Source organism: Bos taurus, chromosome 3, assembly GCF_002263795.3.
Source record: "Bos taurus isolate L1 Dominette 01449 registration number 42190680 breed Hereford chromosome 3, ARS-UCD2.0, whole genome shotgun sequence".
Classification (NCBI taxonomy): Eukaryota; Metazoa; Chordata; class Mammalia; order Artiodactyla; family Bovidae; genus Bos; species Bos taurus.
This window is the reverse complement of record NC_037330.1, coordinates 112526240-112540734: the sequence shown is the minus strand read 5'-3', so window position 1 is coordinate 112540734 and position 14495 is coordinate 112526240. Positions and strand designations below refer to the sequence as shown.

General features: G+C 40.7%; 1 protein-coding gene across 9 annotated transcripts in view; it reads right to left on the bottom strand.

Annotated features, from left to right (window-relative positions):
* GIGYF2 (GRB10 interacting GYF protein 2) overlaps window positions 1-14495 on the bottom strand; it is a 129360-nt gene that overhangs the window by 43578 nt on the left and 71287 nt on the right. For 7 of the 9 annotated variants that reach the window (XM_024986645.2, XM_059882815.1, XM_024986639.2 and 4 more), the window contains 6 exon segments: window positions 10086-10265; window positions 6015-6232; window positions 5760-5922; window positions 5496-5681; window positions 1396-1592; window positions 293-452 (listed from right to left, as the gene is read on the bottom strand). In XM_024986645.2, the coding sequence (XP_024842413.1) occupies window positions 293-452; window positions 1396-1592; window positions 5496-5681; window positions 5760-5922; window positions 6015-6232; window positions 10086-10265 (1104 nt within the window). 9 annotated transcript variants of the gene reach the window in all.

Below are 14495 nucleotides of genomic sequence, written 5' to 3'. Positions count from 1 at the left end.
AAGGAAATCAGTCCTGAATATTCACTGGAAGGACTGATGCTGGGAAAGACTGAAGGCAGGAGGAGAAGGGGATGACAGAGGATGAGATGGTTGCATGCCATCACCAACTCAATGGACATGAGTTTGAGCAAGTTCTGGGAGCTGGTGATGGACAGGGAAGCCTGGCATGCTGCAGTCCACAGGGTCGCAAAGAGTCAGACACGACTGAGTGACTGAACGACTGAATCACCATCTTAGAGAATCTGGAGGTAATGGCATGCTTCTCTACTTAGAGTAGAATGGAACAACCTACCTTGAATTTCTCCCTGAGGATCTTTGTAATACCACTTCTGCATTGCTTCATGCATCAGTGGAATTGAGACTCCCTTCGCTCTGTGTTCTTGCAGTTTTGATGCCAGTCTCTCATCATCTAGTGCACTGTCTTGGAGATAAGCCACCATTTTCTCAGCTTGCTAAGAGAAAAAATTAAAAAATGAACTGTGGAAACAAATGATCCTAAATTAATACTTGTACACGTAATTGTCTCTTTTGGACTACTTGATCTGTGAGAGGCACTGTGCAAAGGACACAGCAGGCAACAATTCAATTCATCCAATAATGCCATGAAATAGGTATGATCCTCATTTCACAAAGAGGGAAACTTTGTGAACTAAGGCAGGTTCAGGAGGATCAAGTCTTGCTTAATGTTTCACAATTATCAAGCAAACTCAAATGAGACTAAAACTGGAACAGATCAAAATTCAAGCATCTTATCAACACACTTAAGAGTGCCATTTAAACAAATAATCCTAAATTATACAAACTAAATCTGTAAAAACATGTTAATAGATCAAAAAGCTCAATTATAATACAATTACAAATAAAAACTTTTACAAGTTTTTATTCCTTTCTGCAATACTTCCTGCCACCAACTACTGTACCCTGAAGGAAAGAGAATTTCCTCTGTAGAAAGCAAGCTATCATTTACCTTACATACAAGCAACAGTATATAAAAATGTTAGGGAACTCTAGAGACATCAATATGATGGTATTTCGGTTTTCCCTGTTACACTTTAGGCGAAAAATATAGATGACACAGTGCCTATCCACAGCTGCTTGTATTCGCCATTTCTGGCATTCCATTAATCTCCAAAAAGAAAAAAGAAAAGGAAACAGCTCAGGGCAACCTCAGAAGAGCAAAAAATAACCTGACTTAATGACTACTACATAGCAGAAACTTAAAAGCGTGAAATGGTTTGAAAGACAATTACTCACAAATAAACATGAGACACGAAAACAAGTTTCTCAGTACACAGGATCTAGTGCACAAAAGTTCCATTTCTGAATATTCATTTAATGCTTTTCAATTTTTATGGCAGTTCACGAGGAAAGATAGAATTATTACGTGACTTGTACCTGCTCCAAGTGTTTGAGACCCTCTTCGTCATCTGGCTCTGTGGGAACACTGCCCATTCCAGGAGCACCGACGACTGGCGTCTCCACTGGCCGGAGGGCAGGACTAGGGCTGGGGACAGGAGGCGGGAGGATGAGGAGCGGAGAGGCTGTATCTGAAGGGATCTGAGATAGGGGCTGCTGGACAGCAGGAAGCACTTCTAGAGAAAAAAAACGTAGACAGATGAAAATCCTCTAAAATAGACTCTTAGAAAGAATAACTAGCATCAAGTTGAGCAGCTCGCTAAATGGGTTCAACAGATTTGTGAACCATGTCATGAACACTGCTCCTACTTCTTATGGAGAAGTGTGTATTCCTCCCCAGAATGACGAAGTGCTGCAGTGCCATACTGTGTCACTAGAGTATCTACCCAATAGTTATAGGTCGACCTCTTGAAAACAAACAGAATTAGTCCAATCCCTTCTTTACATCATGTCTCTGAGTTGTAAAGACAGTAAATAGTACTGCAAATCTCCTCAAAGACACTGTATCTCAGCACGTGAAAGTGAAAGTTGCTCAGTCGTGTCCAATTCTTAATGACGCCATGGACTATACAGTCCACGGAATTCTCCAGGCCAGAATACTGGAGAGTGGGTAGCCTTTCCCTTCTCCAGGGGATCTTCCCAACCCAGGGATGGAAACTATGTCTCCCACATTGCAGGTGGGTTCTTTACCAGCTGAGCTACAAGGGAAGTATAAAAACCTTTATTAAAAACATCTGCAATTACTTTGAATAATTACCTATTCCGACTTATAATTCATAATAATTCGATTTATAATTCGACACATAATTCAATACAATACATTCTGCAGGGTAACAAAAAGTTCACTGGGTCTACCTGTACAGAGCAGGAGGTTCTTCACAATAAGAGTAAAGACTACAAAAGAGGTTCTGTCTTGGTTCCTATTTCTAACCTCTCAGTATTCAGGCTCTTGAGGCGGAAAGGGGGATGGAAGTAATTAGATACAATCGTAGTTTCCCCTTTGAAATCTTGTTTGTTCAATTATAGCAAGCTTCTCCAAATGCCGGTTCCTCTCCACCCTTTGCCAGACTTCTTAAAAGGACAGTGTGACGTCTATACAACTTTCCCTACTTCACCACCACCCACACCAGCTATAAGGTAACTTCCACTTCCAACAGCCCCAAAGCGTCTCTCCCAAAAATAAGCATTCACCCAAAGTGCTCAAACACAATGGTTTTTCCTAGTCCCCATCACTGAACCTTAGGTCTGACATTATCTTCCCAATTCTAAACTGGAACGTTCTCCTTCCTTCCTTTTCCTGCACTCTTCTTCCTGCCTTGCCAAAATTTTTCTCTGGCTCCTCTATCTACCCTCTAAAAATAGGGATTACCCAGGTTCTATTCTCAGTCCACTTCTTCTCACTCCTAACAGTGCATGTAACCTTTTAAATGTTCATTCTTTCTGCAGTCCCCTCACTCTCAACTGCTCTCTGGCCATCTCTACCGAATTTCTCACCAACACCTCAGACTCCATGTTCCTAACCTGATCTCTCCCCTCCCAAATGTGCTCCTCACAACTTACACTCTTTTTCTATTAAGGATACCCTAAATCCTCTCACACACCTCATTCATCTTTGACTCTTCTTTCCTCCTTGCCCTAATAAACAACAAGCAGTAACTATGTCCTGTCAATTTTTACTGTGAAATCTCATCTGCCACGACCTCCCTTTACAAGTGCACTGCTCAGGACACCAACAGGTCACAGAGCAGCCCTCTGTCAACACAATCTACCCTCACACACAGCTTTCAGATACATGTTCCAACCATGTTTCCCACCGGCCGCCTTTTCACATCTCATACTTTATCTAAATAAAAACAGAGGCTGATTTCCTGCCCATGCTTGGATCGGCCCCATTTCCTCGCTGTAGCTTTCACTGCAACCTCCTACTGGAACACCCTCTCCTAATTCATCCTGCTACACCCAACTCCAAATTCTACTCATTATTTTAAGACAAGTTCAAAGACACTTGCTTCCTGATCATTCCAGGAGTGTGCCAATCATGAATCCGTATTTTTTTGGTCCTAGGTTACTGATATGCACATGCTTTATTTCCCCTATAAATTATTAAGTCCAGAGTTTCAATCCTCAATGGACATTTATGCAGCTTTCCCAAAAGATACGTGTCTAGACCCCATCCTAAAACCTCCTAGAATAAGGCCCTAGATGTGTACATTTAGAAGTATGAACCACAAATAACTTGGAGCCACAGCATAGCTGAAAAATTACTACTACAAATGAAAGAGGTCTCAAAATGTGCAAGTCCCATGGTACCTGATATATACAGTAGAGATTCAAGTACTTGCTGAATTCATTCATTTAGCTTTGTTACCAACATAAAAAAATGGAAGGAAAAAAAAAATCCTTGTTTCAAGCTCTCAAAATAGTATTTACTGGGCAAGAGAAATGACAAACAGTTCTTCATAATGTTGTTTTTCAGAAACGGTACTGGCTGTTTAAGGAGAAGACACCTAACCTAGCTTGGGACCTTGGGGTGGGAGAGTTTCAGGCACAGAAAACAGCGTATGCTAAGGCACAAAGGCAAGAGAGCAAGGCACATTTCAGGGCTAACAGGTTGTGAAGCTGACGAACAGAGTACAAAGTACAGAGAGAGTTTAGTGCTGAAACTGCAGAGGCAGGGCAGATGCTAGATCACGCAAGGTTCTCACAGGCCAAGTTAACAGGCATGAATTTTCATGGTGAAAGTGAAAGGTGCTCAGTTGTATCTGACCCTTTGCAACCCATAGTCCATGGAATTCTCCAGGCGAGAATACTGGAGTGGGTAGCCTTTCCCTTTTCCAGGGGATCTTCCCAAACCAGGGATCAAACCCAGGTCTCCCTCATTGCAGGTGGATTCGTTACCAACTGAGCCACAAGGTAAGCCCAAGAATACTGGAGTGGGTAGCCTATCCTATCTCCAGAGGATCTTCCCAACTCAGGAAGTGAACCAGGGTCTCCTGCCTTGCAGGTGGATTCTTTACCAACTGAGCTATCAGGGAAGCCCTAATTTTCATTGTGAATAAATCAATTACCTTTCCATATCAGGCATTACACTGACATTTTTTAGTACAGACAAGAAGAACCATGGAAATGAACATTAATACTGCCTGTTAAGGTGTATGAGCAACTTAAAATCAATACAGTAACACTGGAAAAGGAGATATAGTTTAAGTTTATTCTCTAGCAAAGGTGATGGGTCTTCCACAGAGTTATCTTGGCCTCTTTGAAACAATGGCATTATGGTCTGTCATCTGGACACATACACAGCCATTACATAAAAGGAATCTGATACAGAAATCAAACTACTGCTGCTGCTTCTAAGTCGCTTCAGTCGTGTCCAACTCTGCGACCCCACAGACGGCAGCCCACCAGGCTTCCCTGTCCCTGGGATTCTCCAGGCAAGAACACTGGAGTGGGTTGCCATTTCTTTCTCCAATGCATGAAAGTGAAAAGTGAAAGTGAAGTCGCTCTGTCATGCCCGACTCTTAGCAACCCCATGGACTGCAGCCTTCCAGGCTCCTTCGTCCATGGGATTTTCCAGGCAAGAGGATCCCAAATCCAGTTTGCCTGACTGATACCAGGGTGGCTGTACCCCTAGGAAGTGATAGTACCTTGCTGCTTCTACTTGTTTTGATGAATTCTGGGATAGATACACAGGGGAAGCAGTGTTTGAGTAGGCTGACTGGTAAAATGGGCTTCTCCTGTGACTCAGTGGTAAAGAATCTGCCTGCAAAGCAGGAGATTCCCGTTTGATCCCTGGGTCAGGAAGATCCCTGGGAGTACAGCATGACAACCCACTCCAGTATTCTTGCCTGGAGAATCTCGTGGACAAAGGAGCCTGGCAAGCTATAGTCTATAGGGTCTCACAGAATTGGACACAACTGAAGTGACTGAGCATGTGCACACACACAGGTAAAACAACCTATTCCAATAATCCACCACTAGAAGCAGTTCAAAGAGGCAAAAATGAAGCCTATCATATCATTTAATCACCTGTCCCAGCAAAATCCAAGTCTGGCTTGCTGACTCTCATAAATACATACCATCCCCCCTGCTGGATACTTTGGTTGATAGACTATTTTCTGTCCGACTCTCTTCTTCAGCTTTTTCCATTTGCTCAGTTTTGGATTCCTCTTTCCTCTCAAACTGTGGTGCTTCCTGAGGTTGGTCTGAAGGAGAACCTGGTCTAGCAGATGAAGAGGAGGTCTGGGTTGTTTCCTCACTAGCTTCTGCAATAGGAAGCAATCTTAAATTAACAACTTAGGAAACTTAGTTTGATTAAAAATAAAGGGCAAAACGAGCCTTACCAACTCCTGTTCTGTCTGTCTTCTCTGCCTCCTTCTTATTTGTCTTATCGGGTTCTTTGGCTTCTTCATTATGGCTGCCCTCAGAGTCGGAGCACTCCTCCCCTTCTTCTACAGGTCGGAAGTCCATCTCCTGCTCTTCTGGAATAGGCTCTTTCTGTACTTTCTGTAGGGAGAAAATAAAGCCAAAGATGAACAGCATATTTGGATTTGGAAGAAGGTCAGTACCTGTGATAATATTTAAAACAAATTTCTTACCTTCAGAGAGAGGAACGCTCCAGATGAGTCAAATGTGCCCATTTCCTCTTCAGCGTCCTCCAAGCACCATTCAGGCAAGCTATCCCTGTCATCATCTATGCTTCCACTGCCGGAGCGCACCCTTCGGTAACCCCGTTCATCATCCCGATCTCGAAAATCAAACTCAAACCTTCGCCGTCGTTCCATGTGTTCCCGCCAGCCTGCAGAACGAGGGCCATCTGGGATGAGGAGGAGGACACAAACCTTAGAGAAGTTTTATGACAGTATTCGAAAGAGAAAACCATGGACAGGAATCAAAGGAGAAAATTACAACTGACAGCTAATGCAAATGGATCAACCTATAAAGAGAAAAGTAGGAAATGAAGCAAACAAAACGAAGCTCAAAGTTCACTATTATATTCTATGTACCCTCAGTAAGTGACAACAGTAGTTATCTTCATAAACTACTATCACAACATACTCTAAAGCTTTTAAAGATAAACTTAAAGGAAACCACTTTTAAAGGACAGTTCTTTGAAGTATCTACTTTTAATAAGCTCTAGAACTGAATGTCTGACTGAAGTGTTGATCAGTCATTCATGTGGCCCACTCCTAGCCTAGACATAGGCACTGGCTATCCTTCCATCCTGAGTCCATGCTCTCCCTTTGGCAAGTCTTAAAGCATTTTCTTTCTTCTGATGAAACTATCATTCTTTATGGATAACACCAGCCCCCTCGACAATATAACAATATCCACGACATGATGCTATTATGTCAATTCTTAATACCAGGCTCATCATGTCCACCCACTAGTGTCAGGATCCCATTGGTAATTCTGATTCCTCCCCACTTCCCAAAACAGTCATGAAATTATAGCACTGACATGTCATATCTGGCCCACTATCCCAATTATATAGTTTATGAAACAAAACCTCTGACAGCAGAAGTAACCTGCATAACAAAGCAACTGGAATCCAATGCTGCATCCTCTACTGCTCTTTCCACAGTAACAGGCTTACTTTCCTTTCCCTTTTCTCTCATCTCTTAACTCTCTCTAGGGAGTTTGAATTTCCATGGAATACCCCCAGGGACATTCCTAAATCCACCCTTGCATATTACTTAGAACATCTACTTTCCAACAGAAAACAACTGCCCAAGAAGAGAAGATCTAAGTAAAAAAAAAAAACAAACAAAAAACAGGTGGGGGGCAGTCCTCTTGTTAATACTGACAAACCTGAATCTAAGAGAGTCTTCAAAAGTGATGCAAGTTTTATCCTATTATGATTTTATATCCTTGACTGCTTTCTCCGAGGGAGATACACACACACACACACACACACACACACACACACACACACACACAAAGGAGGTCAAAATTAAATGTTACTGTACTCTTGAGACCCAATTTGCTAAAACCTGTGATCAGGGCAAAATGTTAAAATATCAAATACAGGTAGCATCTTATAAGCCTCTTAAAGTGAAAGTGTGAAAGTGTTACTCACTCAGGCATGTCTGACTCTTTGTGACCCCATGGACTGTAGCCCACCAGGTCCCTCTGTTCATGGACTTCTCCAGGCAAGGATACTGGAGTGGATTGCCATTTCCTTCTCCAGGGGATTTTCTGCACCCAGGGATTGAACCCAGGTCTTCTGCACTGCAGGCAGATTCTTTTTTTACTGTCTGAGCCACCAGGGAAGTCCCATAAGTCACTTACAAAAAGGAAAGAAAACTTTATTCTTCCACTTCCCACACTTTACTTACAACAACAAAACACAATTTACTGCCTCCTATGAAAATGAAGGAGTTTTATAACCAGATTGTCCAAATGTAAACCTAGAGCCATTATCCCAAAGAAGTATTCATGATCAAAAGCTGAATTCCAGAGTGCTCTGTCTGCTGCTCTTGTGTCTAAGTATGCACTGCGATAGGAATCTATCCTTCTAGGCATGTGGCTCATGTTTCCCTCTCAGTTTCCTGAGTTCACCTCCCAGAGCGGGTGCTCTGCTGTCCTTAATGCTCCCAACTCCATAACTACCCAGCTGTGAGATGTACTTTAATAAAATTACACCCTATCATTGTTTTGTTATCTTAAATAGTTAATAAAATTTTATTCATGAAACTAAATGTAGCAGATAAGGCACATCTATAGCTTATTAAGACTGACCACTGCTTTATAGACCTTAAATCTGAACTAAATTATGATATTATTTTCTTAAGTCAAAATCACTGTATTTAAAATTTTAATCAACTCTAATAAAACATTAATTAAAATGTTAAAATAGTAACTAATAACAACTGACATAATCAGACTTGCTTTTAATATGCTGGGTTAAAAAAGTAGATTTTTTAAATGCATATTTACACTGTTCAGCCCCCATATATCTTTATGTCCCACAAACTGTCTTTTTAAAATAAATGGATTAAAAAAAACTGGAAAATCACCAAGCTGATGACAAAACTGACGTGAAAGTCAAATTTCACTGGAAAGAAATATTTACAAAAGATAGGTGGACAAAAATAGAGACAATATATATCCAAAATCTAAGCTCTTGGGTGAGGTGGTAAGTGGCAGAATATATTTACTTTTAACTCACTTTAATAGAATGAACATTAGACGTTCAGGCTCAGAAACACTGTTCATCTTCCAAAACATTCACCTTGTTTGTTTTTGATCAGCTGGAATTTTCTTCTCACTCAGCCCAGATCCCGACCATTCTTTCACTGAATGTCTGTTGGGAACACAGTCTACAAGCCCCTCTGCTTACAGGCAAGCTCAGCACAAAATCCCATAATCCCCTGAAGAGAACTCTAAGATCTGGTTGCCCAGGACACAGACTGATAAGAACTGCCCAGATAACTGTGATGCAAACAATGCCCACTAATGACAGAAATCTCTCCCAAGAGGCAGCCAGTGAGGAGTTGAGATAAAAGGATTATGACTCTATCCAATGATTAACTTCACTAAGTTTCCACCTATCCACAACTCCATAAAGGAACCTAAGGGCCAGTTATAATGTTTACTCAGGCCAATGATTTATTAATCAACTTCTTTTAAGTAAATGAAAAGAGTTTACATTATTATCAGTTCAGTTCAGTCACTCAGGGTGCAACTTCTCTACGACCCCATGGACTGCACCACGCCAGGCTTCCCTATCCATCACCAACTCCTGGAGCTTACTCAGACTCACGTCCATCGAGTCGGTGATGCCATCTAACCCATCTCATCCTCTGTCGTCCCCTTCTCCTCCTGCCTTCAATCTTTCCCAGCATTACATTATTATATCTCCCTCCATTAAAGTACGCTTCCTTGGCATACAGTCAGTACATAAAATAATGTTATGCATATGAAATTCAAAAGACATGTACACACTCTTTGTATGCTTCAGTTCTGCATGACCCAAGATTCAAACTGCAGGGGCATCTGATGATCATGAGGCATGGAATCAGCACTTGGGTAGGGAATGAACTTTGACACAAAGCACCAGTGTCTTCAATTACCAGCATATCTAATGTCAGGAAGAACAGTTTGAAGCCTTCTTAAGAGTCAAACAGAAGAACTTACAAAACCACTAATCATGACTATTCTCTCTCCTTTTTCTAAAGTTAGAGGGACAAAAGGATAAACTTATGATTATGCTTCTGACCTAGGATTAAAGTTTATTCTTCAAATAAGAAGAAATCACATTTTCAGAACAAAAAAAGAATAAATACTTTCTTATGCAGGGAAAAAAAAACCTCACTTCAGGGAAAGCACATATTCCTAAGTAAGCATAAAATTACCACATTAAAAAGCATGCTGAAAAAAGATTCAGAGACTTAGAAAAACCAAATGAAATTCTCTCTCATTTTCACAGTTAAGGGCAGGTGCTTCCCATTAAACCATACTGCCCCAGAAAAAGAAAAGTGACTTTTTCTAATCAACTGAACAGGTGTGGGGAATTTTTATGTCAAATTTTTTTGTAGTAACAAGACTGAGTGTGACAACATAAATATGACTCCTCTCTTTTTTATCGGTTTAGGTTTTCTTAAAAATTTCTGCAAAATCCTCGCTTCCTTGGGTCCCTGCGTGCTTCTGCTCAACAGGGTTCTTACCAGGGCTGTGAGGCCGCCACCTTTCTCCATCCCTTCTCGATCCAGTTAGTCGCCAGCCTCCATCTTCATCTTCTCCATTCTGTTCCTCTCTGAAAATACGCCAATTTCCACTCTCTGATCGTATAAATTCATGCTTTCTTCCCACTGACACTGGTCCGCCTTCCTCAAAATTTGGTCTCCCTGCAAAGAAATTGAGTAACCGTAAGCCTCAGCCAGCGAGGATTTTGAAAACAGACTTAATTGCTCAAATCAAGCTTTTCTGCAAATACGTCCCTCTCAATGTTCAGGCAGTAGAAATAAAATATCTGTGGATATATGAGTATATTATTAGACACATTTCTTAAAGCTGAATGTTCAAAGACTGAGCAATTATTTTTTCAAACAGAAATAATATGTGCTTTTTTTTGTCATGCAATGAAAAGTAAATCAAGCATCCACTATACAAGATTCCCCAGAGTAAAACTACCATCAACAGTTTCTTATAAAGCCTTTCAAAAATTGACCATGGCTATACTTACGCATAGCCTACCCTGGTGGCTCAGAGGTTAAAGCGTCTGCCTGCAATGCGGGAGACCCAGGTTCGATCCCTGGGTCAGGAAGATCCCCTGGAGAAGGAAATGGCAACCCACTCCAGTATTCTTGCCTGGAGAATCCCATGGAGGGAAGAGCCTGGTAGGCTACAGTCTACAGGGTCGCAAAGAGTCGGACAGGATCGAGCTACTTCACTTCACCTTCATACTTACACATGTATACACAGATTCTTCATTCACATTCCCACGCTACCCTCAGACTGTTACATGGACTGCTTTGTACCCTTCCTATTTTCACCTGGCAATCCTCCCTTACCAGTATATCCTTTTTTTCCCCTAAGTCGTACAATACTTTTAACTATCTGATTTAGTAAATCAACGTATTTAATATCAACTTCTACCAGTGATTCTGTCCAAAGTATCGGTAAACTTCAACCTCTCTTTTATTCCAAACAGACTGTAAACTCAGAAATAGGAAGTATAAGCTACAACTCGTCATTTACTCTGGCACCAAGGACATTACAGGCATACAACAAATTGCTTTTGAACAAAATTCAAAGCTAAGTTATGTCTAACCGGATACAACTCAAGAGTTACATTAACAGTAAAAGAGAGACTGTTATACCTAGAAAACTAAATTGGTACTTTCAAAAGACAAGAGAAACTTAAACCATACAAACTTGTTAGTCACTGTAACTATACCACATGTGCTAACATATGTAATTCATAATGAACTATAGAAAATTTCACATTAAAGTATGTGGTTGACAATCTAAAACATACACTGGAATCCTCAGTTTATAAAAGTTACATGTTCTTTCAGTTATAATCTCAATTCTTTCCAATAAACTGTATTAAAGTGAAAAAAATTGTATATTTGAAAATGAGGGAATTCTGGTCATCCTCTTATATTCCATTTCACATGTATTAAAGAGTCCCTATCCTGTTTACCCAAATAGTTATTAGGTTGTTATCAAGTACTGGGTTGGCCAAAAAGTTCGTTTGGGTTGTTCTATTACACGATAAAATATCTTGGAATGGGAGGCAGATACAATTATTTGCTGGGCAAAATCTTATTACTATAGGCAGCCTCCAAGACAACTCTCAACAATCCCTGTCTTCTGATCTTTGTGTAATTACCTCACCTTAAGTGTGGGCTGGACTTACTGACTTGCTCCTAACAAACAGAATCCAGTAGACCTGATTGAGATGTCACTTCTGATACTGAGTTAAAAACTTCCATCTTGGATGCTCTCTCTGAGGGAATCCAGCAGCCCTGTTGTGAGGCAGCCATGTGAGAAGCCCACATGGCAGAGAACTAAGGCTTGCCAACAGCCTTGTGAGTGGGCATGGAAGTGGATCTGAGCCTTGAAATGACTGAAACCGCACAGAAGACCCAGGCCAGACCTAAGCTAAGAGATGGAGCTAAGCTGCTTCTTCCTGGCCCACAGAAACTGAGGGAATAAATGCTTGCTGTTTTCAGCCACTAAGTTTTGGAGTAACTTGTTACACGGCCGTAGTTAACAAAAACACTCATTTAACCGATTTAATCGTTGTAACAATCCTCAGTATTAGAAATTATTTTTCCAATTTTACAGCTGAGAATACTGAGGATCAAAAAGATAACCCATGGGAACTGTCCAAAATCACATACCACTGTTTAAATGAAGTAACTACAATTCTCATGTTAATCTTCTGACTCATTTAACAAATATTTATTGCACAGCAAGTACCAAGTTTTATGAGTTCAACTATAGGTGCTTTCCACATCTTCCCTTGGGTTAGAAAGGTTAGATGTTCCAAGCTATCCTGCTAAGAATAAGAAAGAACAAGACATTTTACAAAGCCCACATCTATTATATGACTTGATGAAAAATACAGCTATACATACAGAAGAAAAATTTAAAACAAAGAAATCCCTAATGTGTATAAACTGGTAAGCAATAGGAAATAACTTTTAACCCATGTAATCTTTCAGTCACAAGTAATACGTGCCAGGCACACTGGGAATACAAATACCTGATGGACAAGCTGATCAAAACACTCATTTCCATCTACTTTTACACTAAGGCTCTGAGAACCAATGGAGGCACCAAAATAAGTGCCACACCCTCCGCCCCCCAAAACACCCACTAATGACTATGCCAAACTCTTTTGACTGTGTGGATCACAATAAACTGGAAAATTCTGAAAGAGATGGAATACCAGACCACCTGACCTGCCTCTTGAGAAACCTGTATGCAGGTCAGGAAGCAACAGTTAGAACTGGACATGGAACAACAGACTGGTTCCAAATAGGAAGAGGAGGACGTCAAGGCTGTATATTGTCACCCTGCTTATTTAACTTATGTGCAGAGTACATCATGAGAAACGCTGGACTGGAAGAAACACAAGTTGGAATCAAGATTGCCGGGAGAAATATCGATAACCTCAGATATGCAGATGACACCACCCTTATGGCAGAAAGTGAAGAAGAACTAAAAAGCCTCTTGATGAAAGTGAAAGAAGAGAGTGAAAAAGTTGGTTTAAAGCTCAACATTCAGAAAATGAGGATCATGGCATCCAGTCCCATCACTTCATGGCAAATAGATGGGGAAACAGTGGAAACAGTGGCTGACTTTATTTTTCTGGGCTCCAAGATCACTGCAGATGGTGAATGCAGCCATGAAACTAAAAGATGCTTACTCCTTGGAAGGAAAGTTATGACCAACCTAGATGGCATATTAAAAAGCAGAGACATTACTTTGGCAACAAAGGTGCGTCTAATCAAGGTTATGGTTTTTCCAGTGGTCATGTATGCATGTGAGAGTTGGACTGTGAAGAAGGCTGAGCACCGAAGAATTGATGCTTTTGAACTGTGGTGTTGGAGAAGACTCTTGAGAGTCCCTTGGACTGTAAGGAGATCCAACCAGTCCATCCTAAAGGAGATCAGTCCTGGGCGTTCATTGGAAGGGCTGATGTTGAAGCTCAAACTCCAATACTTTGGCCACCTGATGTGAAGAGCTGACTCATTTGAAAAGACCCTGATGCTGGGAAAGATTGAGGGCAGGAGGAGAAGGGGACGATGGAGGATGAGATGGCTGGATGGCATCACCGACACAATGGACATGGGTTTGGGTGGACTTCAGGAGTTGGTGATGGACAGGGAGGCCTGGCATGCTGCGGTTCATGGGGTCACAAAGAGTCATACACAACTGAGCGACTGAACTTAACTGAAAGGCAAAATGCTTAACTGATCAAAAACTGGTTTTTGATTATTTTTTTCTAACAGATTTTGATTAATTTAGATCTAACAGATCTAACAGATTTTGATTAATTTTTTCTAACAGATGGTAAGTTGCAAAAAAAATATTAAAGATACTAAAAATAAAAATACCAATTCCTCAATCTTAGAAATAAAACTGTACGCACTTATGGCTAGCTTTTACATAACATTTTTAAAACGTAGTTTCAATCAGTATACCCACTATTTCAAAACCTACTTTTCATTTAAACAGCAACTATTTCTCTGTGATTATGTATCTTTGTTGTTGCTCAGTTGCTAGGTCATGCCCAACTTAATAATAATATGAATGGATATATACCAGGTTTATCCTGCTGCTGTTGCAAAACTGCTAGGTAATTCCCCACTGGACACTGACTTCATAACTAATTTATTGAGAACTAGATAACCTAGGAAGAGATATCTGTGTGATACGTGTTTTGCTTTTCTGAACCACGTCTTCTGAAAAAAACCTCGAAGAGTAAAATTACTAGGTCAAATGACAGACTTCATACAGTGACATACCTTTTTCTCCTCCTCAAAAAAAGGTGTAGGTTAAACCACCAGATCACTTAAGATGATCAAAGCTAAGCGCTGCTACCTCTTTGAAGCTTTTCT